The following is a 25898-nucleotide window of genomic DNA, read 5'->3' as shown; positions in this document are numbered from 1 at the left end:
CACAGAATTTTAGGTGTTTTCAGAAGCTGTTCATACAGGAGAGGACCACTCACTACTTATAGGAAGACATGGGTTGTTTTTGTATCTCTTCTGCAGCTTACGCTGAATATGAAACCGTGAGAATGAGCACCCATATGAATAAGGCATTGGAATCTGTGATCAGAGAGGATATAAGATTTACATAGAGATAATGAGATAATGTGCTCATTTGTGTGCTGGCACCTACAGTCTCAGCCACCTTATTTCTATTTTTTAATTCTCCTGATGACTGAAACATTGATAGGCTTGTTAATAGAGGTACAGATCCTTCTCAAAAAGCATTGCCTTTTTTTTTCCCCATGAGAAAACTACAATATCGCTGCACAGGAATTAAAATTTGCACTCTTTTGTAAACACTGTCAAAGAAATATCAAGTTTTCTTTAACTAAAAACTAATATATTCTGTTGAAAGTATGCATCATTCACAAGACCTATTTCAAAATATCGAGTTTGATATTATATATTTGCATGGGAATCAAAAGTTTTTTCTGTAGAACTTTTGTGCATAGTATACAGGATATTAAGAAAACTTTAATGTCTCTAGAATTTGGAAGAGTAACAAGATACGTAACATCATGGTTGGTATTTTTATTTACATTATTTTGCTTTATATTTGGCTACCTATTTGGAACTTCAGTTGTTGAAACATTACAGTTTATTTTGGAAATTTTCCTGCACCACTGACCTTATGTCACTGAAGACAGCTGACTAACTTTTTATACCCAATTAGAAAGAAAATAGTCAAAGTTTCCTGGGTGAAAAGCAACAATTAAAAATGCATTTTTCTTAAAAAGGAAAACCTAGTCTAAGTGTTAGTATAGAATTCCTTAGGTTTTAATTAATTAATCAAATATGTGAAAAAGCCTGTTAATATCAGTAGATATTTTTTCAGGGCAGCAATGACCTACTTGGTCATTTGTCCTCTAAGGAAAATATTCGTCAGATAAGTTCAAGAAATCTTCACTTATCCACTTCTTTAAAACCAGAGGCTTGTGCATATTCTGAAATAGATTGTTTCCAGATTCTAACAAAAATTTCCTGGCATTAGTTTTTCTGATCTGTTTTCAAAATTGATTTATTCCAGTTGAGTTTACTTCACAGTCAGACTCATTCTTCTGTTCTGAATTGTGCTGCTCTAGTTTGTATTGTGGTATTTGTGTTTCGTTTCCATTGACAAGTTGTTTGTGTTTAACTATTTCCTAACTTCATTATATTTAAAGGAATTAGCAGCAAAAGGTATAATTTATCAGATTATCAATACCAAAGTGTCTATATTACTCGCAGTACTTTCTAGAAGGATAGAACTTAAAATTAACATGACAGCGTGTGAGGGCCTCAAAATGTGAATACACCATGGCTTTCTGTAAAACAGAAATTGTATCCTCAGAAGTAGAAACATTCATATGTATCCTTGCCACATTCTATTTGATATAAGCCGTTAAAATTCAGGTACAAATAATAACATTTATCTTTTATTAATAAACTTTCCAAACTTTGAGTGCTGGTATTACAGAACTTTTGTAAAATGAAATAAAAATGGTAAAAAATCATAAACATTTTAAAATTTGAGTTCCATATCCCCCTGAATTATTTTTTAGAATTATCCTCTGAAGTCCTATGTTTTCGGATGTGGATTCACAAGAAAGTATGCAAAATCTTTAGGAACTACTTGTCCTTTCTGCAAATCATTTTGGCATTGTGCGGCTGTTTGCTTTAATAGATATATGAAGATTTAACCCAAAATCAACTACTCTGGATACACCATTTGTACATTTCTAAGTGTTCTCTGATGAGTTATACCTCTGTATGCTACTTCAGTCTTTGAGGAGTCTCACAGAGAGAACATGTGAAAGTAAATTGTATTTTCTTTTTTGTTTTTAGCCATTCGTTATTTATGACATGAACTCTTTAATGATGGGAGAAGATCAGATCAAGTGCAAGCACACGTCACCGCTGCAGGAGCAGAACAAAGAGGTGGCGATCCGCATTTTCCAGAGGTGTCAGTTTCGCTCTGTGGAGGCAGTGCAGGAGATCACAGAATTTGCCAAGAACATTCCAGGTTTTGTGAATCTTGACCTGAATGATCAAGTAACTCTCCTGAAATATGGTGTCCATGAGATCATATATACTCTCTTGGCTTCCCTGATGAATAAAGATGGAGTTCTTATATCTGAGGGACAAGGATTCATGACACGGGAGTTTCTGAAGAGCCTGAGGAAACCTTTTTGTGACTTTATGGAGCCCAAGTTCGAGTTTGCTGTGAAGTTCAATGCACTGGAATTAGATGACAGTGACCTGGCAATATTTATAGCTGTCATTATACTAAGTGGAGGTAAGCGCTGTCTTATTTAATATAATAGTTTATATAATAGAATTGACACTTCTAATTCCTGTCCAAACAGGAAAGTGCTCAGCACTAAGGGATGCGGCTGAGTTTGTTTACATGTAGCTTCTGATAAGCTTTCAGCTTTCTTGATGTTGGTTGCCCCTTTTTCAGTTTGAAGCAGAAAATGAAAATGTAAACAGCCTGATATTACTGATGGAGCTGGAAATGCCTGCTGAATCAGCAGTTCATTTAATTTAAAAACAAAATCAGGACTATCTTTTTGAAAACAGGAAGGGTGGAATTCCACTGGCAAGGGTATCTGAAAGTTAAACTACTGCAATGAGGATTTGTTAAGTCTACAATTGGATTGTGTGGCTTGCTAATCGTATGCAAATAACTTTTGATTCCACAGCAATTTCAAAATATATGTGGCATTTGGCTTACAGGATTGTGATGGTTTTTGGTTTTCTTTAATTCAAACACGAGTTCTTGCCTTTAAAAGGAAAAAAAAAAGAATGTGTTACTCAGAAGAGTGATAATGCTCCTAATGCCTGAAAAAGAAAAGCTTTTCCTAAGCTGCTATATTTGTATTTATGTCTCTGCCTTATGCTTTTAGGGAAGTATAAAACTTAAAGGCTAAGGTATCAGACTACATGAATTCTAACAGTGCATTAAAAAAAAAAACACTGAATTTTCAGCTTTTATTGGAGGGAGACAGTATGTTCGATCTGATTCTGAGGTGGCATCGCTACTATACTTTGTGAATTAGCAGACTTTTATCCAGATTTAGTTCACTTGGAAACCTTTCCACCAAGAATCTGAGATATCAGATATACATTCCAGGTCAGACTGAAGTTCTCTTTACTTTGGCCAGTCCTATCAACCTCAGTGATGCTGCGCAAAGAAAATTTTACCCAACTGATGTGCATGTACTTTGGCTTAGAATTGTACTGCAGATGTCAATGGGAGGAATGTGCTGAATTTTCTGAATTCAGATCCTCCACAGAGCAATGCAGAGTATTTCTTTATTAAATTATGTTCACACAATCAAACAAAACACAAAACACAACCACATGCTACTGTTTTAAAATCAAACATTTTATTTAGAGTGCATCATTACATATATATAGCTTGCTGTACATTTAAATTCACACAAAATTACTTCTGGCATTGAGTTTCATTCAGTAAAAATGTAGTATCACAACATGCTTTACTGGACTAGCTAAATCCACTTCAAACAAGTATAGCTCTTCTTAAAAGACCTTTGCTTGAGCAAGACTTTAAACAAAATGATCCCTGAGGACTCCAAATTAATTCAAAAACAGAAAATATGTTACTAGTATGTTTTTGGTTGGCTTTGATGGGGGCGGAGAAATTATACAAGCCTATTAGGGCACTACACAAAACATGCCAATATTTTGTATTTTCTAACATAATGCAAATTTAATAGATGAGAAACAGACCCCTCAAAATCCAGTCCTAATTGAAGAAAGGGAATTCATCATCTGCAAAGCTACGTCTGCTATACTTCAGTGATGTTTGGTTTATATTAGAGGAAATAGGTATGATGTAAGTAATCTTACATTTTAGATCTCAGGAGGACAGTGGTCCACGGGGGGGAGGGGGGAAAAAAGACCTCTCTGAATGAGATTTGTCAACAAGTGTTTTTTAAGAATAATTTGAAAACAGATTATAAAAAAAAATTACCTGAATTTACTAGAGAGTTCTTAAATAATCCTTAAGCCAATTGAATCCCTAATTATGAATGAGTCCTCTTTCTAGAAAAATCCTTTAATCTCTTGATAAAAAAGAGCTCTTACTATCTGTATTCAGAACTTTTTTTTTTTTTTTCAAATAAAGATGATGGTTATCTGGAAAAATTGAGATATATTTTGAAAACAATTAACTTTGCTGCCAGTTTGAGAATGACTTTCATCATTTAGTTTACAGTGTCAGATTCTACATATATTGAACTGTATGCCTCCTGTAGGACTATAAGATTTTATGTGGTATGCAAATGATATCCTGGTTTTCAGATGCTTTGGATGCTTTTGTTGATATTTCACTGAGAGCTATCTGAATTTTGAAGAAAGAGGTCAGTGTCATTGAAAATAGGATTTCTGAAACAATACATACTACTTCAGAGATCTTACTAGCTCCATGAATACTGTGATGTTTAAGTCACTTGAAGAAATCCTCTGTACAAATATCCTAAAAAGAAAACCAGCTATTAAGTACACTTAGAAACTTACAAAACTATCGTAGCCAGATGCTCTGATTCCAAGTGAATCTGTCATTGCCGAGGGACTTGATGTTAGTTATGTTTTCTCTGTGAGTGCTATCTCTTCTGCAGTTTTAAAGAAGAGAAGCGAGAAGGGAAAATAATTCCAGCTGGAACACTCTATAGGAAAAGCTTTTCATTGTGGAATAAATGATAGGAATTTGCCACAAATCCTGAAAAACAGTTCAACCTTTGATATTGAAATAGTTGTTTTTGCATTATATATTAAAAGGCAAAATGCCCATATAACAATAACAAGAAGCTGGCAGACTAACTATAATGACAACAAAATGAAAGTACTCCCACTTCCATAGTCAATTGTTTTATTTTTTTCTGAGCTGCTGAGTGCAGCCTCATTCAGTCTCAATGATTCCAAATGTTACTTTGAGTCCGTTATTATAAAGCTGAAGAGTTGTTCTTAATCACTGTACATTTTGCTTTAAAACAGTACCGAAAAATTCAGAAAAAAACTAGTATTCTGAAAATAATGCTGATGAAGCAGAGTTTTTGTCTGTTAGCAGTTGGATATTATCTTTTTCTTACAAAAGAAATCCTTTAACCTATTATCAGCAATGCAAAACTCTCATTACAACATTCTCTTAGTTAGGGTAACTTTGAAAAATACGTTTCGGTGAAATGAGATTTTGGAAAACTTTTTTTAAGAAGATATTCTTCCTCCCTGTTGTATTCATCTGTGCCGCAGAGCCGTACCCTAAGCCAGTAGCGAGTGCCATGATAATACATGTTAAAGAACTTGAAGCTTCTTAAAAAATACACAGAGCCGTATCCTAAGCCAGTAGCGAGTGGCATGTTAATACATGTTAAAGAACTTGAAGCTTCTTAAAGAATACTATCTATGGCTGAACTGAAAAAAGTTCATCGTAAAATTAGAGAAAAACAACTTGGATATCTGTGTTAGGGGGGGAAAGATAATACTCCAAGTCTAATTGAGCTTAATCCTCTTTATAAATAGAGAAAACTCACTCAAAAAATTGTAGTCAAATAAAGAGAAAGCTCACAAGGTCATTTTGTAGCATCTTTACACAGTACAGATGGACCTGAACTCCTCTCCCTTATCTTCTGCAGTGTTTAGGATATATTGGTGTTTGGGAATTTAGCTTATTACGTTGTAGCAGTGTATAACTGTAATAGACCCAGACTCTATTAATCAACATGCAGTCAAACCTGTAGTTGAAATTCATACCTGTCCCTATATTCACTTTTTCTGGTTTTGTGCTTTATAGTAAATCTTGAGCCCTGAATAACTGCTGCTATTTAAACACCTTATTCAGTAAATTTCTGCAATCTGAGATCTGAAAAATTTAAGGTTTCATCACTGAATAGTATCAAGAAATAGTTTAGATTTGACTGCTGCACAAATCCTGTTCCAGCATTCCTGTGAGAACAAAGAACTGCTTCCTAATCAGACCAAGAACTGCAGATAATCACTGTGGGCTTTGAACCAAAATCTTGATGACTACAATGCATGTGACAGTCTTGTAAGAAAAACTCAAACCGCTGAGTCATATCTGCCTCAGCAAAAGAAGTAGTACAGTTGTTCAGTCAGCCTTATCTTTGGCTGTTTTATCATACTATGATTTTATAATGCATATTTAAATGCAAAATAAACTTAACCAAAGACAGTAAAATGTAAAGGTATGCGTAAAGGCATGCAGATGGCAATTTCAAGTGTGAGGAACAGCAAAAGTTATAGCTAACATTAAGAACATGAAAGAAGCATCCAAACCTGTAAATAAATAAAAAATAATAATTTTTCCTGAGATAGCAAAGAACATCCGTTTATACAAAGTTATACAAAGCCAGACCATTGACACACAGAACTAAGGGGCTATTAACTTCTCCCAGTTGCTGTGAACATTTTCTCATACAGTTTTAAACAGCTTTCTGCAGAATTTTCAAATTAAATGAAACAGCCATATGACAATAGATGAAAACCTAAAGAAAAAACAAATAAAGAAAAGTAATAATAAAAAAGGAAATGTGATACTCTATTAGCATTGTCTGAATGGGTAAAAGGCAGGTAGCAAATAGCACACATGGTTTAAAAAAAACAAACACTTTCATAAGCAGTCTTCTGTGTTAGAGAACCTTAAAAGTGGTGTCCAATTGACTCTTGGTGATTTCTCGTCATAATAATGTCAATCCTCTGTCCTTGGCCTTCTGTACCCAATTTCATGTTGTCATAAAAATGTTAAAGTAGAACTCATTTGGTTTTATCTCTCACTTCCCTCATCAGTTCCCTTTGCTGTTTTCTCTGTGAGCTTTCAAACATCGTATTAGATATTTAGCCTCTTCAAGGGCTCCCACCACAGTCTCATCTAGTTTGCTCCCATTTCAGTTTCTTCCTATTCTCTATCTACATTTTTCTCAAGGCTTCCTTTTAACCATTTCCCTTGTATCTTTTTTCCACGAGTCATATCCACCTCAAGCTCCTTATGTTTGTATTCTCCCTCTTCCTACTACACTACTGCACAAAATACACCATTTGCAATCCACTGTGTCTGGATCACATATATTTAAAAGCATCTGAACAACTTGAAATTTACCATAACACCTGTATGTTAAAGCTTTTGCCTCTTCTTTCTTCTTTTTTTTTTTTTTTTTGATTTTAATATGTTTCTTGGAACAGAAACAGCATTTTCCTCTGTAAGAAATTTCTCCTCAGAAAGCATAGCAAACTGTCAACACCCCAAAAATAATGTCCATATCCTAAAGTTCTCATTCATGAAAAATCTCTCTTGCCTTCAATGGGAATTTTCCTTCCTCTTGAATTGGCTTATTTAAAAATAGCATTTTATGATCTCCTAGGTTTTTGTCATGGTCGTCTTCTCTGACTCCAGAGAAGTCATTATAAAACCATTAGACTGAGCTTTGCAAAGCTGCTTAAGGAAGTTAGGCACTTAACTCCCACTGAACTTTGGTTGACCTTGGGTGCCCAAATCCTGGGGGCTCCTTGGTATGTTCCAGTCTTAGTACCAGTGTCCTGGGTTTGCCTCCTGGACTCAAAAAAATTGCACAGGGGAGCAGGATTTGGGTTTCACTTCTGAAAAACTCCTACCCAGAAAATTCCCACCATAAAAGAAGCAGGGGGCAAATGGAGATTAATCTCAGAGGAAATCAAGGCCAGAGTCTTTGTGCTTTTTCATTTTTATATCGCTGTACACTGAGTCATCCCCAGCTGGTTCAGAGTTCATCTGCAGCACAGAAGTAAAATTTAAAGCTATCACAACCCAAAGCCAAAACGGTTAACAACTCTGAAGTATAGAAAGTCGAGAAGTTTCTGAAAGATGTAATGAAAGGAACTGTATTTTGCAGAACATGTATTTAGCTAATCTAAAAATAAATGTCTGCAACTTATCAAAAATTCTCTATGTACTTTTAAAAAAATGCCTTAATAGTATGGCCAAAGGAAATTGATAAAAAGGTGCTGTTTGTTTGGAGATGGTTTTCTGCTTGCAGATTTTTACTTGTAGACTTTCTGAACCACTAAGTATTTTATGGTATTGTAAGTTGAATGGTATGTAAATAAGTGATTTCTGGAAGACAAGCACAGCTTATTCGCATGAAACACCAAATAGAAAGAGGTGTCTTGGGTCACTGAGACCAGTCACCTACCAACTGAAAGCAGTCACATTATAAAACTGCAGTCAGGTAAATATCAAGCTTCATATTCAAACCTGCCATTTTTCCTACTTTTGAAAAACTATCCCCAAGCCTCACTGCTTTGAGAGTTAGCTGCTTTCTCCTAGTCATCTGTTCCCATGCCAACTTTGCCTTTTAGTTTAGATAGCAGTTCTTTCTCCTCGAAGTTCAACTGGATGTTTAGCAGAATGAAGGCTGGGAAAAGGCAAAATTCTTTATAAATATAAGGAGATTGAACTTCGAGGTTGCCTTTCTGTGCATCCAGTTCCACTTTGAACCATAGTGGCTGAACAGGGCTGAGTGGTGTGGAAACAATGTTCCAGATGAGGCAGAGGAAGAAAATATGAAAACTTCTGTAGCATGGATACTGCTATTTTCTATTTGCTGAAACCCAGATGGAATCAAGGTTAGCACTAATTTGAAATTTGTGCTATCATATGCACATATAGAACTGTCTTGAGATTGCTATAACTTACTTCAGGGTCTAGACTGGTAGAATAATTGAAAGTCCAGTTTTACAGAAGTTTTGCCCTTCTGAAAAAAATGGCTTTATCTCCATGCTTTTAATACTTTGTTTACACCAGAAAGGCTAGCTCCACAACTGCAGCTGATGAAGCTGCACGTCTATAGCTGTCCTGGTAAACACGGCTCTAGTGCATAGCACAGCCAGGATTATGCATCTTTTTCTGGTTTCGTGTTGCAGCAACACAAGCAGAGCTTGACATCAGTGTCATGCATCTTCTACAGGCATTTCCTCAGATGTAACAAGTCGTTACATCAGTTTCAATTTATCTGGCAGCTAAAACTAACATATTGATAAAAGCCTAAACTTTGGGAATATTATAAAAACGAAAGAGAAATGAAGTGGATGGATGAAAAGATTTTTCCTACAGCACTAGTAATGTACTATCCTATTGTTCTTTAAATGGGCATTTCATTAGCCAGCACCAGCATCAGTCAGCCACCTTGTTGACACTAAACCTAAGGAGTTGGCCAACTGGCCTTTCTGAAATAAAGATATTGCTAAATGGAAGTAATTTAAGGCTGGTTATAGGCACCATTTTTATTGATCAACCTGTGAGATTAATTTCATTGCTCTGCAGCAAATTTGATTTAAAATATAACTTCTGTTTTGTCATGTAGTATTTTGACTACCAAAATACCTTACCCAGTATAAAGTGGGTTAGCAAGTAGAGCAGTAACAAATTACTGGCAACCATTATCAAATGTGAGAGTTTAATGATAATCTTTAGCAATATGGTTTAACTTCCATGTCTGTAGAATCAAGTAATTTATTACTTGAAGTTAGAAAAAAAAATGTCTCAAACTGCTAAATAAGAATAGCAACCACTGAAAAAGAAGTTTGGGGGCAGGCAGACTATAACTATTATTATGAAAGATAATACTTGTTAAAGAAGGAAGATTTTGCTTCTTTCCAAAGAATAAGGTATTCCAAAGATAATCTTGCCCTCTTTGACAGCTGTAGCAGTCCAAATAGCTGGTTTTGGTTGTAAATATCCAGCCCAGATTCCCCCTCATGGAGAACTCTCTGTTGGCCTGAGCCCAGAAAAGGCATTTTCTGAACAAGCCATATCTCTCAGTCCCCCACTGCCATAAACGTCTGTGGCTAAGGTGATAAGCTGATGCTAAAAGCGATCCTGAGGTTTCCTAACAGCTGCTGGAACTTGGGTGCAGAGAAGAACTGAACCTGTGATTTTTAAATTTCCCAGGTTAGAACTGTGACTATATTGGCCCAGTTCTATCCTCAGTCATGGAATATGTCTCTCACAGAAGCTGAGGTTTTGCTTTTTTTTATTTTGATATGTCAGAAGACACCTTGATAGGAAACATTCTTAATGGTAGCAACTACCTGCAAATCCATCTGTGTATATGCTGATTTTCCAAAAGTGAATTATCCAATGCAGACTTCTTGTCCTCCCAGTACATCTCACTCTTCCTTTACATAAACAACTTTACTGTGGAAAAGCACTGTAGTACTGTATAAACCTACCTCTATATTGGTGTATGTAAAGGCTTAATATATTAAGAAATCTTTTAAAAATTAATAAATGAGATGATTGGTGTTTCTGCATTCTTCATAAACTTACAACTCCCTATATTTTTTCTAGATCGCCCAGGTTTGTTAAATGTGAAGCCCATTGAAGATATACAAGACAATCTGTTGCAAGCTTTGGAGCTCCAGCTAAAGCTGAATCATCCAGAATCATCACAGCTGTTTGCAAAGTTGCTTCAGAAAATGACGGACCTCAGACAGATTGTAACGGAACATGTGCAGCTGTTGCAAATAATAAAGAAAACGGAGACAGATATGAATCTTCATCCACTCCTACAAGAAATCTATAAAGACTTATATTAATGACCATAGTAGTTCTAATCCGCTGACATAATGTATGTTCTTCAGATTGCACTATTTCTTTGAGGGAAAACATTGCATACCTAAGAAATTACTGTGAAACAGCATTTAAAAAAGAGAGAACTTAGTATAGTAGATCTATTTTATGCATATTGTTTATAAAGACACATTTACAATTTACTTTTAATATTAAAAATATCTATATCATGAAATTGTTGGCAGTATTTTCAGAATTAATTTTTTTAACTATCTTATTTCTTAAAATTGCTTGTCCAGTATGATTGAAGCTTCACTGAAGTTGGTTAAGCATGCAGTTAAATTTTCAACTTAAAAATAAACGTCTTTTTCCATAAACATTTCTAGGGAAACATTTTAAGTATTATGTTTGATTCTGTGCTCCCAAGGCAGCAGCTTAATAAGAATAAAATTGAATCACAAATTAGTGCAACTTCCTATGAGAGCCTAAAAGGCAAAAGTTAGATGTGTCAAGTCGGATAATATTTATGCCTACCGTAATATAATTTTACATTAATAGAGCTCTGTAAAGCGTTAAGTGTGAGAATCAGGCCCATCGTTTGTAGGCAAACCCAAAATCTAGACTCCATTTCAAGAAATAGTTAAGTTAGGAATGCTCACTGCTCATTGCTCTTAGGAAGCAGAGTCTTGTCAATTACTCTACTCAGTGCAAGTCTGAGGCAGGTGGAGCAGCGGCCTGCGTTGCAGGCATCGCAAACAGGCGTTGCACTGCCCCCATGGCCTGGAACAAACATGCAGCAGCAGCCAGGGCTAATGCAGCTTTTGGCCACCCTGGTAAGTTTGTACTTGGAATAGGTTCCTGCTATCCCACTTGGCTTGAGATCTTCTTTGATCACTGACAAACATATCAGCCAGAAATGTCATGAAAAATTGGAATAGAGTGACTTCTCTTAAACAAAAGCAAGGTTTGAATTCATTCTTGAAAACAAACTTACAGTAGAAGCCCCACTGTGTTAGTTTGACCTGAGCTGTCATTGTTTATCACTAGGAACCCGAATGCTTAGATGTTCACTGCTGTTAAGACTGTCAATGTTCTTATACATGTTGCCCTATGATGTTACCTAAGATTTCCACTGGGAGCAAAGCAGAGGGTGAATAAATTCAGTGGAAGGTAAATTCACTTGCACTATCTTCTTTTGGTAGTCTCAGTACTGATGTGAGACTCCTTTAGCCTCCCATCTGCACTACCTACATTTGCTGTTCACGGTGACTGTGGTCCTTGAGAAAGTCAAGCAGGTATGATCCACACTGACAGACCAGAAGAGAGAATGTTGGGAAAAAAGCCACTAATTTAACATATATATTGAAGGAAGGAGTGATCCCCAGTTGAGTAGCACTAGTTTACTCACTTCTCCGCATTTTATTTATGTAGCAAAAAAGTATGCCTTAAACTTAGTGAGAAAAGTTCAGTGGTGCTATGTAAGTGGACCAAAAGGGGATGTAAGTGTACATGTGCGTAGACTGGACTTTCAGTGAGCATAAATTGGCCTTAGTCCTGAGGTGGACCTTGGAAAATCTAAGCTGGTGGAAATGATGCAGTAAAGAGGCTGGCAGAGGCAAATGTTAAAATAATTTCCTTTGCTCATACCCTTGTACCTGAAATCTTTTCCTACTACTTATTTCAGATAACCTCTGGGCCTATGGTCAGTAGTAAGCATTGTGCCCACCAGGAGTGTTTGGAGGGTTGGATCATTCAGCTTCAACGTTTAAAACCCACAGATGAAATTGCACTGAGATGAAGTCAGTATGAGGATAAAGTGAGCAGCTTTGATCTTCACTAAGTTTGCAATGAGATCATTTCAGGTAACTTAGAAATGATTGCCATAAAGCAAATGGAATATTGCATATTGATGATCAAGACTGCATGTTGCCTGCACATTTCAAGACAGGCACATTGTGCTAGCTGAGCATCCGATTCTGACAGGAATTACATGCTAGCTGATTTGTGGTTGTTACAATTCAAAAGAGAATATTCTCTCTCTTCTTGTTTTAAGTTATTTTCCACTGGACACTGGCCATTTGAAATTTTGCCATCGATCGCTTAGTGGAAGAACCTCTATTTAATTGCAGAGTTCATCCCCTCCTGTAGGAGGATATATCAAAGATTAACTGGTACTGAGATGGACCTTAGTTCCAACACTGAATTCCTATAATAGTGTCACACAGCATGAATTATTAATCTGAGACTGCATTTCATATACAATCCAATTTCTCATTGGCTTCACTAAAAATGGGAGTTCAGAATCAGTTTTAAACAAAGAGGAATTCTACAGCATATTCTTACATAAGCAATATTAAACATTATTTCAAAAGGACAGTGGAAGAGATGCATTGAGAATGAAATTAAGGTCATGACTTTGTTACAGGAAAAACTTCTGTGAGACCAAGAAACACTAACTCAGATAGCTTAATTTGACTTTATTGCAAGTGGGAAAATTTTTAAAAGCAGCAGTTTGACAGTGGTACTACTTAAGTAGTTCAATCTGATATGGTCATACAGTGCGTATATTTTGAGAGCGGTAGTCAAAATGGTCTAAAAATCTAAGGGAAGACAGATTTGCAGGAACAGGTGATATTCTTTATTAGGATGAAGGGACTGACTGCTCAAAACCCTATACTTTTTTTTTCAACTGTATCAGCCACTCTAATAAAATATATTGCTCTCCCTACATCCTGGCTTCTCTTACATTTCAACAGTTACTCATCATGTTTTCCTCAAGCCATGGAAAATGTTAATTTTTATGTGAATTACTAATCACAGAAACGTCCTGATTCTAAACAGTTACATCATGGTTAGGAAGTTTTTCCTAAAATACTTTTCTGCAATAATAGGTCTTAAGGGAAAAATGTTCATTTAATGGACAATTGCTATGTACTAATTTAGAACAAATGACTGTTATGAGGATATGAAAACATTTTCTCAAAAAATAATGTTTTCTCTTGTGAATTATATTCATAATTTTGATCTAATTGTAAATACTTTTTTGTTTCTATGGGATTTTATTTATTAAAAACAAGAAACTTGCTAATGGGAGTTTATAAGTAGGTTGTAATATTTTCAGACTCTCTAGAGTTTTGGTTAGAGTGGGCCATGCCATAAATGAACAATTTGTTCTTTGATCTGCAGCGCTACTAAAACCATTTAGCAACTTGAAAAAGAGTCATCTGCTCACTACACTGTAACACCTTCAGAGAAGAGGTGGTGAGTGGGATACGGGTACATTTCCACAGGTTCTAAAACCTGAGCTGTTATTCTGTCTTGCATTTTACACTGTTCTGCTTTTTCAGTAGAAAAAAATGGGGAGGCAAATCATATCCACAGAAAGTCTTAGGGCCTATCTGTGCGCATCCAATAACTATCTGCCTGTTTCCCTCACCATATCAAGCATCAACTAGTCATCAAAATACCTCTTTTAGAAGCTCCGAGTGCTTTATCTAACAGGTAAAAGGAACCTCCTCAGATGATGTTCATTGGTGACCATTCCTCTAGAAAATATTGCTGTAAATGGCCTAAAATGAAAATTTAGATGGGACAAAAACATTTCTACCATTATCGTAACAGAGGCCATTGGGATCATTTTAACCACTGTTTCCATAACAGCAATGAAAATTGTTATCCTGCTAGTGCAGGTAACTAACCACCTTCCAGCATTACATAAAAGGAAGCAGTTGAATTCTGTGTTGCTAACAGACTCTTTTCCTAGTACAGGCTGCCGCTCAGTAGTCTAAAATACAGAAGCCTAGCAAATGGACTTCCTGATAACTGCTGTTATGACTTGTGTTAGCTTTAGATGCATCACAGGCCTGCCCTGCCCTGTCACTTTAGCATATACTCTCTTGGTTTCAATTCACCATTGGTACAGTTAAGCCCTGGGGGATCAGGATTCAATATTTGATTTGCAATGGTAAAATCTGACCTGAAGTTGAGTACATTTTAATGGGATTTTTAAAACAGGAGGTAATAGCTCTCATTTAAATGGAGGTCATATCAGCTTTGCCAACACAGGCAAACACAGCTACAGCAAGAGATTTATAGAAGGAAGGAAACAAAAGCCAGAAAAGAAAACCCACCTCCTAGGTCAGCAGCTCAATCATATGCCTGTCAAATGCTTCAGCCTTTCATTCATGCATAGGAAAAAATTATGTGCCCAATCTTAAACCCCATTCTAACTCCATAGCCCCACTGTGGGGGGGGCTGAAAATCAGCTGTGTAGGTGTGTCTCCAACTGCATAAATAAGGCAAGATACTTTCATATTTATCAGCACCGACTAGCCCTGAATGGATTACTAATCGCAGGAAAAACAATTTTGGAATTTCTGAATTTTCATTGTGTTATGCAAATGTAAATATATACATATGAAATTTTGAGTGGAGTAGCAGCATATGGGAAATGCTCACCAGCTTTAAGAAAACTGTCAGTAGCCAATAACAGACCCAACAGTCAAAGAACTGAGACCAGCCAGGAAATGGTTGTAAGATTTCAGCTGCAATAGACTACTACTATATTTGTGTGTGTGTGTGTGTGTGTGTGTGTGTGTGTGTGTGTGTGTGTGTGTGTGTGTGTACATAAGCAAGGGCATGTATAACATTTACATCATTTACAGTACAGCTCCTAACCAGAAACCATTACAAGTAATCTGTGGGTGGAAGAACTCCAGACAGAAAAAACAGAAAAAACACAACTACTACTTACTACTTTTTTGCATGGACATTCTGAGAGTTACCTTAAAATGTGCACCACTCATTTTCCAATAAAAAAATATATTTAGATATAAGTATTTTTGCTTCTAATTAATCCTGCATTGCCATCTGGCGCTGTATATGATCAGTCCTCTTCAGTCACACCCTTACTTTCAAAGGCATAGAAATTCAGCTGGCAGTCCTGGATTTCTGCTCAGTGGTGACATATACTGATATGACCTGTTCTGTTTGATATATATTTTAAAAGAACAACTGCAGTTCAGCACACTGAAGATAGTGTAGTTTCACTAAGTCTGCTTGTTCATCAGACCTGGCAAATACATACTCTGTTTCAAGGACTACGCATAATAACCCTGTTTATGGTACCGTAGGCTCTGGACCTTAGTGTTCTGTATAAAAGCTGCACATTTGCAAAGATATCAGCTCTTCCTAACATATGCAGTATATAATCAGACTTGGAAACATATCCTAATCACACTTATTTGTATGCAAGGCACCTGAAGTTCCTAAACAAGATTAGAGTCCTGCTGTACTTGGCCTTACAGGGACCAGCGCTGTTCCAAGTAGTTTACCAAGATAAGGCAGAGAAAGGGTGAAAGAGGGAGCATAGTGAATTGTAGGCTTAGACATACAATAGCCAGAAACAACCCTCAAATTAGTACCCAGCCCATTTGCTTAGGCTGCCTCTTACAGATTTTTACATTCATACTTTACAACAGCCTTTTACATTATAAGATTTTTTTGGTTTGCAGGAACTTAGTGTAACAAAGCCAGAAAATAGAGCGTATGTATTGATAGGCTCCCGAAATATCACAGTTACTTCAATTTACAGTTTCTTTCATGACACAGGTCCTCATCATTTGTTGTATCAAATCCTGTGCTAAATCAATGCAAGAACATAACCCTGCACTGTACCTCATCCAGACTGTATAGTGGGAGTTTTCTAGGCCCTATCATGCAACCCTTACTCACAGCAGTAACTAACAGAACTTCAGGGTTAAATTCTTTGGGACTTCTTTTCAATATGAAATTCATTTACTTTAATAGATATTTTTTGCAAATGGCTAAAATCAGTTCCCAACTCTGAAATGGGACAAGCTTCTGATTATGATTTTGCTGACTATAACTGACTATAACTGTCAGCGCTGCCTGAGAAGAGGGTATGCACAGTAAAGCAGAAAAAGAGCCTGTCTTAGCTGCAAATGAAAATAGTCCTTCATTGAGACACACATCTTTTGAAGATTTTCTTCTTAATTATTAAGCTTCCTTGTTGTGCTGGAAATGGCAACATTTTTAGAACAGTATTGGCCAAGAGGAATAGCCATTGCTCATTATACTATATGCTCTTACCCAACAAGGTTTTTTTAGTTCAGTAGAAACAACAAGGGAAAACTGTACTCTCTAGAGGCAGGGGAGGGAAGGAGAAATACGCAGCACCATTGGTTCTCACACTGGGAAGAGCTGGCAGTGCAGGAGAAGAGCTTGTCCTGCTTGCTGCAATGATGATTAAAGCATTCTGTTGTGTCAGCATATCCTCAGTTTGTTAGTGCTAACTCTCAGCTGGCCATATCCTGCCAGATTTGCAAGCAGGCCCTGCCAAGCCATCTCAACAAAAATGTAGCTTTAAATATTATAAATGATGCTGCATTTTGCTGTAGAAATGTTTCCTGAAAAGGCTGTTCCAAAACATCCTTTATTGTTGGGGGGAGGGGAGTAAAAGAGGCCTGGGAGAGGGAGGAGGGAGGAAAAGGAGCTACTTTTAATAGACTTTTTTTTTTTTTCTTTTGAGGCCAGAGATTCATTTCACATCATTCTGCAAGACCAAATGGATTTTTTTTTTCCCAGTGACTATAAAACGTTACAGTAATAATTTTGTATGTAAGTTTTGGCAACTAAACTTGGGGCGGGAGGAAGGACAGAGGGCATCTTATTTTATAAAGGATTGCAGTGAGGGATTTTGCAACTGATCACTTAGTAAAATCTTTTTGGTGGACATCTGTTTGCTGGAAAAGGCGATCTCTGTTCTTCTTAGTATACTAAATTTAAAAAATCACCCAATAGAAAAATTAATGGGTTCACAGCAGTTATCCAAATTATTATTAGGGCACGGTTTGGGTTCAAGACCAAAAATAGGATTTGGGGCTGTATTTGATAACAGGATAGCATCATGGACTGTTCAATGAAATCTCTCTAAATCAGCTATTCTTGTGAAACTCTGCTTGCTAGGTTTCTTTCTTCTTCTGTATATGATCCAGAACCAAAATCATGCAGCCAATCTACGTCAAACATGCATGCAGGCATGCACAGAAATTCAGAGCTGTTCAAGTCAGAAGTTCCAATTTTGGCCCATCTGTATGGGAAGGTCTTTTTTAATGAGAACACTGTCTCACAAAATTCCTTACAGTTCAGCCTCAAAATAAAATGAATTAAAAGGAGAAGAAATAATACACACAGGCAATCAGAAGCAGTTTCTGAATCGGCCCAATCCAATAGTCCACCCTAATGTGAAATTAGTTTTTTGGTTACAATTTGTTTTAATACAAGTTATTATTGCTATCTCTTATCTGATCTTTAATCAAAAGACCCAGGAGCTATTTAGCTGAACATTTTTCAATATCTTTTACATGTCCTTTGCCTTTATATTTCAAATTTTCCCTGATATTTTACAACAGTGTTTTTTGTCAGATTAATTCTAGACTGATAGGCAATCAAACACATAATAGCTGTATTCTTACAGGCAAGATACCACGTTATACAGGCTCTTCTGTATCCATCCGCTTGACTGAAGTGCAGACTCTTTGCATCTGTAGCTGGGGGTACAAATGCAAATACAAAATGGGGTACTTGTCATCTCTGCATCTTTACAATAGCATGTAAACAAGGGTGGTAAAGCCAGCTGTATAAGAAATTGGACTTGCAAGGTAATTTTCCTTTGCGCGATCTGTTTATGGAATAAAATTCCCTGAGGTTTATTACTTATACTTACAGTCCTGTGTGGAAAAAGACACTGCAAACTTCAGACTATCAGAAACAGTTTTTAAAAAAATGATGAAAAGTAAAACATATTAAATAGTAAATGAAATTCTTTTTGATTTTGCACCTGCTATTGAAAAAAGTGCAACTGTACAAAGATAATGGAAAACTCAGCCTCTGAGATTCTCTACCTTCATTTGCATGTGAACTCTACAAGAAGTGATAATCACAATTGCCAGTATAACGCAAAGGTCCAGAGTCTGCTTGCAGGTATAATTCAAAACTGGTATAATGCTGTTAAAGGCAATGGCATTACACCAAAACGAAATCATAGTCGATGAAATCATATTCAGACTTACACATGGATTAAGAAAGCAAGACTACGGCTCTCAGGTGGTATCTGGAAGTTATTTGGATAATCTAAGTTCTGAATCTCTGGTACTTTTGGTACCAAGAGATAAAAATCCTGTACTCAAAGTGAATGTTTTCTGATGTAAGCCATTTTTGCAGCCCCATTAACAGAACCTTTCCTTTACCTTTTGTAGAACATTATGAGGCTCTTTCCTGCAAGGTGCAATGTAAGGGCAATGTATTTCTACCTTGTGCTACCATAATAAATGTTCATTACTGGAGATTATACAATTTACTACATATATTATAAAGGAGGAAAGAATTGGCTATAAAGTATCCAGTTACAATGTTTATAGGTAATCGCTCATAGATGTTCAGTCTTCACTGCTCTTCCATTTGTACACAGTAAAGCTGTGTACATTAACTAATATCACGCCTGGAATGTAATTTTAAAAGTTACATACGGCTTGATCCAAAACCTTCGGAAAGCAAGGAAAAATCTCTAAAATTGGGATCAAGCCTAGAATGTAGTCGCTGTTCTTGCTTAGATAAAAATCACATTTGTATTATATATGAAATGAGCTAAATGCTCCTGGTTTGGATCTAGCAACTCACAGTCAGACAAAATTTGGAGTTTAGTAGAATGGACATGGGCTGTTCCATGTCGGTTGGCTTCAGTACTAAAAAATTGGGCACATTTAATTTACTAGTATAATGACATCCTTTATCTCCTCTGGATGTTTCCTCTTCACAGATTCCACTTTGCATTTTCAGCCAGATCAACTCTCCTGAGCATCAGAAAGGGTCTGCTAACAAAGGAGAAGAGATAATACAAAAGAACTCCATGTAAAAAGCAACTTTTTAAATATTCCTGTCTCTACTCAGTTTTACTGTTTCTTTTCACAAAAGTTCTTCTGCCAGCGCAGTCCCAAAGGAATCACCTTTGAAACAGGACTACTTGTAGAATCAGCCTCCGAAGAATGAAATATAATAGTGACTTCCAGGTCCTTCACCATTACCACGCTCTCTTAAGTAATGTATAAAGAAATAGTCATTGTGCAAGCAGGGCAAAGCAGGCTTGGAGAGCAAATCTTGACTCAAGTTTTTTCAGAAGCGTTCTCTGATGGCCAGGTTGGGTTTTTGGTATTGTATGCAATGCCTCCTGAAGCGCACCACAGCTCTAAACCCTGCGGCAGACAGTCAGATTGCTCACAAACAGTATCCCTCACTATACTGTTACAATGAGCAGTACCCAAAGAAAATAGGATTTGATCCCAAATGGAAGATACCCAGAGACTTTGGACTGGAGATACCCATCCAAAATATGCAGAAAAGACATTTGCAAAGAACAGTAAATACAAGGTATTTTTAAAAAGAAATTAGACATTAAAAATAGGCAAAACGCACTGTCAGTGCCATTACTGACCATTTAGAAGCAATACACTCATGCTCCATGATAAAGCACAATTTGAAAACCCTGCTATCACTCTGCTGTCTTTGGGTTAGGCCAAAGCCTGGCTGATTTTCAGTGACTAAGACACTTCCCTCTGTACCAGCAAGAATTATCTAACTTCTGCTTGCAGAAACATGAGGATTCAATCGTGGACATTATTCAGAGAAGAGGGAGAGAGGTGGTTAGTTGTACAAAGGCAAGAGTGTGTCTAACTGGTTTTCCTAGATCATATATTTTCATAAAGAAGTAGCTGCACAAGGAGCAGCTCAGACTTTGAGAGCAAGCTGGAGGACAGCTTGTGGCTGCTGCTGCACCCCAGATTCTTCCCATTGTCCCCAGTTCCTGTTCCCTGCATCCGGCCCGTGCCCTTGCTGGGTGTGAGTGTCTGTCTTGCTCCGAGTTACGATAGTTTGGTTAGCAGCCAAGGGGCTGAGGATACAAATTATAATAGCATTTCCTTCCCCAGAACCCATTGTGCCAGGGGATGGGAGCAAGGCAGACCCAGCTGTTCCTGCCTTCTGCAGCTATCCTGAGGTCAGTGGCAACCTTAAGGCATCTCGGGAAGGAGCATCTTGCCAATTCGATGAGGCAGCAAGCATTCTCCCCAACAGCTCTGACTGTGAGAAAACTAAGTGAGGACTTAGAGGCAGTTTTCCTGCTGAGTGTGAATGGCTGATCAAGATTTTTAAAAATGATCACAGTTGGGCTGAAAACAAGAATGCTCTTCTGCAAATGTGAAAATAAATGAAAACTCCAAAATGAGCTTCTGTCCTGCACTGGGATGAAAATGAGACTTTTCAAAACTTCCATGAATATATCACAAAAAGACCTTCATCTAGAAATACTTTCTGATGTAGGAAACTTGCCTGGCACGTGTGACCCAGGTTCAGGTCTTTTTTTGTCTCGAGTCATAGTAAGTACTGTAATTTAGGTTTCCCCAGCTCTGGCAAGTATTTTAGCCACTGCAGTCAGTTTCTCTTCCAGTGTTTTCTGCCGGACTTCTTCTGCTTTGCGTAAATACACAGGCACTGAAAATTACAGTGCTCATCTGCAGGGCACTTGAAACTTTTGTCTCCCACATCTCCACAGATGAATGCTTTAACTCACTGGCCTTTCCCTGTCCTTTGCTTGATTCCTCTCTCTCTCTCTCTTCTCTCTCTCTTGTATTCAGTCAAATAAATACACAGTCTGGTTTTCAGAACTGCTGAGAAATAAGCGACTTGAATCTAAATACTTAAATGTAGATTTAGGAGTCTAGGCACTGGTTTTGAAATTCTTGTGCAATTCATATTGTGAGACAGTATAGGGACAGTAGCGTGCCTAGGAGACACTTAAAACATTCTCCTTTACATTATAAACAAGATTTAAATAAGTAGCGGATGGAGCTATTACCCAATTTGTTTAAAAAAAAAAGACATTCCAAAGTACCCTACAGATTTTTGGAAAAATATCTTGTGCACGTTTTTTTTTTCTTTTCAGCAAAATGACAACAACAACAAAATGAATGAGTCCCATGTTACAGATCGGACAATGTTTCTTAACAGGGTTTTAAACTTGTTGTTACACAAATGCAATTCCCACTGCCAAGAGTAAGCTAATATATTCTTGGCATGCTTGGTAAGTCTTAAATCACAGACAGTGGGTACATTCTGCTCAAAGTCCAGAGGAAGAAAATTTCACTTTGGTAGCTGCATGGTAAAGAAGTTCTTATTCAAAATAAAGCCTATTCCACCATGCCTACACATACAAGACCTCCTTACGCTCAGTAGGCATTTTGCGTACGTTAGGACTGCAGGGCACAAGAATGTTGTCATATGATTATATCTTGATTTTTCTTAGAAATTACCCCAGCTGTGTTTTAATGCCTGCTGCTATAATTTGAAATGAGTAATTGCACAACGGATTAAGAACCCAACATGTTTTACTGGACATTTTAATATGTTTTTCAAATGTCATTTCAAAGATAAAATCTCAGCCTCTGAATTCCACCTTTACTGAAAAAACATATTTCTCTATTCAGACCCTTCTCAGCTCTCTGGTTTTACAATAGTATTAATGACCAATCCAATATGGAAGTTTTGTTCAGGAGTGGTCTTTGTGCAAATAGCTCAAAATGCCTCAGAACAGTCATTATCAGCTAGACTCATTACACGGAGAGGGGAAGCAGGAGCACTGGAGCGTCAAGCAAGTGATTAGTCCGAGTTCATCCAGGAAGCTAGTTGAATGGTAAGCCTCATTCTCAGTCCCCTGTCTCTGCAGCAGAACTCCTCAAACTTTTTCTTTTTCAGAGGAGAAAACCACTGGACACCTCCAGAAAGATTTTAATTTACAAATAAGTAATCTAAGCTAGAAATGTTAATTTTAGAATTTTATTTCCCAATTGTGTGTGTGTTTGTGAGTAATTTGTGTGTGTGTGTGTGTGTGTGTGTGTCTTTTTGTACAACTTTTTCATGCCTTACAGAAGACCAGGGGTGCCTGGACAGCATGTGAAGAAGCATTACTCTAGATCACCACTAACCTTCTGCACCTCAGCTCAGTGCAGCTGTTTAATAAAGAGTGAACCAAAATGAAAATAGCTAATGATATGTTCTCTAACCAATCTAATGCATCAGGTTAATGAGCTGGAGCATACCAGTCAAGCAATTAGATAGCACAAGTATTTCCCTTACTGTACACTGGCTCTAAAATCAAGCATTCCTCTCCTTTTGGTGCAAACCTATTCAAGTCACTCATGATATGAAATGGTTGTAGATATTACAATATTAAAGTAGAAAGCTACAGCTGGAAAGAGCCATAAAGGTAATAAGAAAAGTTTCTGTACATTATGATAGAAATAACACAAAGATGGAGATCATAGAGGTCCAGTACTACCAAGGAATGATGAGGAAATAACAAAAGACAAAGAAAAAGCTGAAATAGTCAATGTTTTCTTTGCTTGCATCTTCACAGTAAAAGGTTAATTCCTACCAGATGCTTAGAACAATTAAAATTATTAACAAACTGGAGCATAGAGAGTAGGAAAAGAATAGGTTAAAATGTTCAGATGTGTTAGATATATTCTAGTTAGCAAGCAGTAAGGAAATTTACCCTGGAGTATTGAAGGAAATAGCTGAAACAATCTGAACCATTAAATGATTATCTTTAAAGAACTCATGGATCATGGAAAACAAGTAAGATCTCAAAGGACTTAAGAAGGACAAATTTCTTTCTTTTTTTTTTTTCTTCTTAAAGGAAAAAGAAAGGACCAGGAGAATTATAGATTGGTCTAGCCTGAAATCCCCAAATGGTTACCGAGTTGTTCAAGTAACTATCAACCTTAGATCATCCAGCCAATAGCAAGATAATAAATAGTCCACATATTTTTGTCAAGCGTAAAATCGTGCCATGTTAATTTAACTTCCTTTTTGACACCATAAATGGTCTTGTGAATAAAAGGGAAACAGATGTGCTATAATATGAATTACATTACATGAATTACATGCACAATTGTACATAATATTCACAGAAACAAGCTAGTGAAGCATTGGTAGGTGAAGCTACTATGAGTGCACAAATGGATGAAGAAAGTATTTTTCAGTATCTTGCTGTCAAACAGAAAAAACATACCAGCTGGGTGCCCCAAGAGCTTTTCTAGGTACGCTCTTTAAAATTTTCATTAATGACTAGGATAACAGAATATACAGCACGTTTACACCATTTGTAAATGACATCCCACTTAGAGGCGGATGTAAGCATTCTGGAGGCAAGATTTTTATTCAACCTGATCTCGAGCTATTGGAAGAAAGGGTTTGAAATCAATAAATTGAGATTCAGCAAATACAATGTGAAGTTGTATTGTACAAGGAAAAATCTAACCATACCATTACAAACTGCAGATTAACTGACAATGTAACATTACTGCAGAACGTGAGTATCTGGATAAAGCAAATCATGAGCCCAATACACAGCAATACTATGCACTGTCCAGTACCATCCATTATTATTATGCTCTTGCCTTGGGTTTGACGCCACAGTCCTCAGAGGCCTGAAAGGGAGATGAGAAATGGTAAGTGGGAAATACAAGGAAATACACCTTATTTCATTTCTCATATAGGGTGTGATTTTCTGCCTATAAGAAGGCTTCTTTCTTGATGAAGAAAATCAGCAGCAAACCAGCCCCTAATACAATCACCACAGTTGTTTCTTGATGGCATTTCAAATGTATCTATGTCAACACTGGCTGACAATGCATGCTTCAGATCCAGGGTATACTTTAGAGACAGCAACACTCTTTCGAAAGACATTTTGAAACCAGAAGATTGTATTAATCTGTCTCTCCCTCTCTAACAGACTCTTACACTAACCAGTCTCTTGTGCATAGTCTACCGTTCCCACGAATTGCTGGGCAGTGAGGACTTGATGTTCAAGAAAAAGCCTCAGGAAATTGCAAAAAGTCCTAAAAGCCACAGTTTGTTTTCATAACATTCTTTTCCTTTTACAGAAGTAATAGATATTTTTTAACATTCTCTCTGATATTTCAGGAGTTAATGCGCAGTTATGATCTAAAAACTGCAGAAAAACTAAGGCACAAGACAAAGGAAAGACATACTGGTTAATGAGGAGGGCTTCCTTTATGCAGGAAAAAGGATGTGTAGTTTACACCAATAGGTCTCAGCTGTTTTTTTCTTTCTTTCTTTCTCTTTTTGTTTCCATCCTTTTCTGGATTTCTTGGTGTGGTATCCCACTTATCCCCTCCTCTAGCTACTTTACTATTTACAAGCCAAAAATACGCATGCACAGTATGGCATGCATATGGCTGGAATTCATATCATTTAACTTAGACTGTCTAGAAGGCAGGCACCTGAGTCTCCTTCTACAAAGGGGGAGACTTGCACTCTGGAGATGTTTCTGTCTGTTCACAGACTGAAGATGTAACTCTTAGATGGCTAAATAAAGATGAGACAAATCATGCCTTATATGCTCCACAGTAACGTGGCACCCTCTATCTTCTTCCCTATTATATAAAGAAGGCCTCTTTTTCTCATGTAGCATATGAAATTCTAAAGGAGGCTACTAATATAACTAAATAAGAGCAAATATTAATGGAGACTGGCAAAATTGATATTATCGCACTTCTCTTTCCCTTCCTCTTCTGGTCTTCAGTTTTCCTTCTCACCTTTCACATTCATGAGACTTGCAAAAAACAGGACATAATTATTTCATGTCAGGCAAAGGAAACCTGAGGCACAAGAAATATGGGGGTCTATTTGAATAATCTAAAATTTTACTGTAATTACATCCCTTCCACTTGTTGTGACTGTATATGCTTCTCTCCCTACTGGGATGTGGCTGCCAAGGTTGTTTCCAAGTCTTCAAGATGCCCAAGTGCTGCAATGATTTCCCTTCACTGAAGACAACTGTCATTGGCTTTTCCTGGGATCTTGGCTCAGCCTTGCTGAAAGAGTTTTAGATATTTACTTTACAGCGTATATGCTCAATCCTGCACAGTGCTGAGCTTCTTTGAGAGGGACAGATATCATTCATTTGCACTATATGCATGTAAAAATGTTATAGGGCGTTCAGCATCTTTCAGAAAGTGCTTAATTGCAGGAACAAGTTCTGAGAGACCATCCTAAGGTTGAATTTAGAACTCTCCATATGCAACTGTCTGGAAATAATCAGAAAAGGATCAGTTTGAATAGTTTGTAATAGGTGTGATGT

The 25898-nt window shown here is 37.0% G+C and overlaps 1 protein-coding gene and 1 long non-coding RNA gene across 8 annotated transcripts in view; one reads left to right on the top strand and one right to left on the bottom strand.

The window, feature by feature from the left end:
* Nucleotides 1-13388, top strand: part of PPARG (peroxisome proliferator activated receptor gamma) — a 63071-nt gene extending 49683 nt beyond the window's left edge. For all 7 annotated transcript variants that reach the window (XM_068960340.1, XM_068960342.1, XM_068960341.1 and 4 more), the window contains 2 exons: nt 1921-2371; nt 10439-13388. In XM_068960340.1, coding sequence (XP_068816441.1) covers nt 1921-2371; nt 10439-10686 — 699 coding nt within the window. In that variant the 3' untranslated portion in view covers nt 10687-13388. The remainder of the gene's footprint in view (nt 1-1920; nt 2372-10438) is intronic.
* An 8077-nt stretch (nt 13389-21465) lies between these two features.
* The window catches only part of LOC104152699 (uncharacterized), a 28521-nt gene continuing 24088 nt past the window's right edge, over nt 21466-25898 (bottom strand). Inside the window, exon 4 of the long non-coding RNA XR_011144055.1 lies at nt 21466-24222. This is a non-coding gene — a long non-coding RNA (uncharacterized lncRNA). The remainder of the gene's footprint in view (nt 24223-25898) is intronic.

Source organism: Struthio camelus, chromosome 14 (genome assembly GCF_040807025.1).
Source record: "Struthio camelus isolate bStrCam1 chromosome 14, bStrCam1.hap1, whole genome shotgun sequence".
NCBI lineage: Eukaryota > Metazoa > Chordata > Aves > Struthioniformes > Struthionidae > Struthio > Struthio camelus.
The sequence above is the reverse complement of the archived record's forward strand: the minus strand, read 5'-3'. Positions and strand labels throughout refer to the sequence as shown.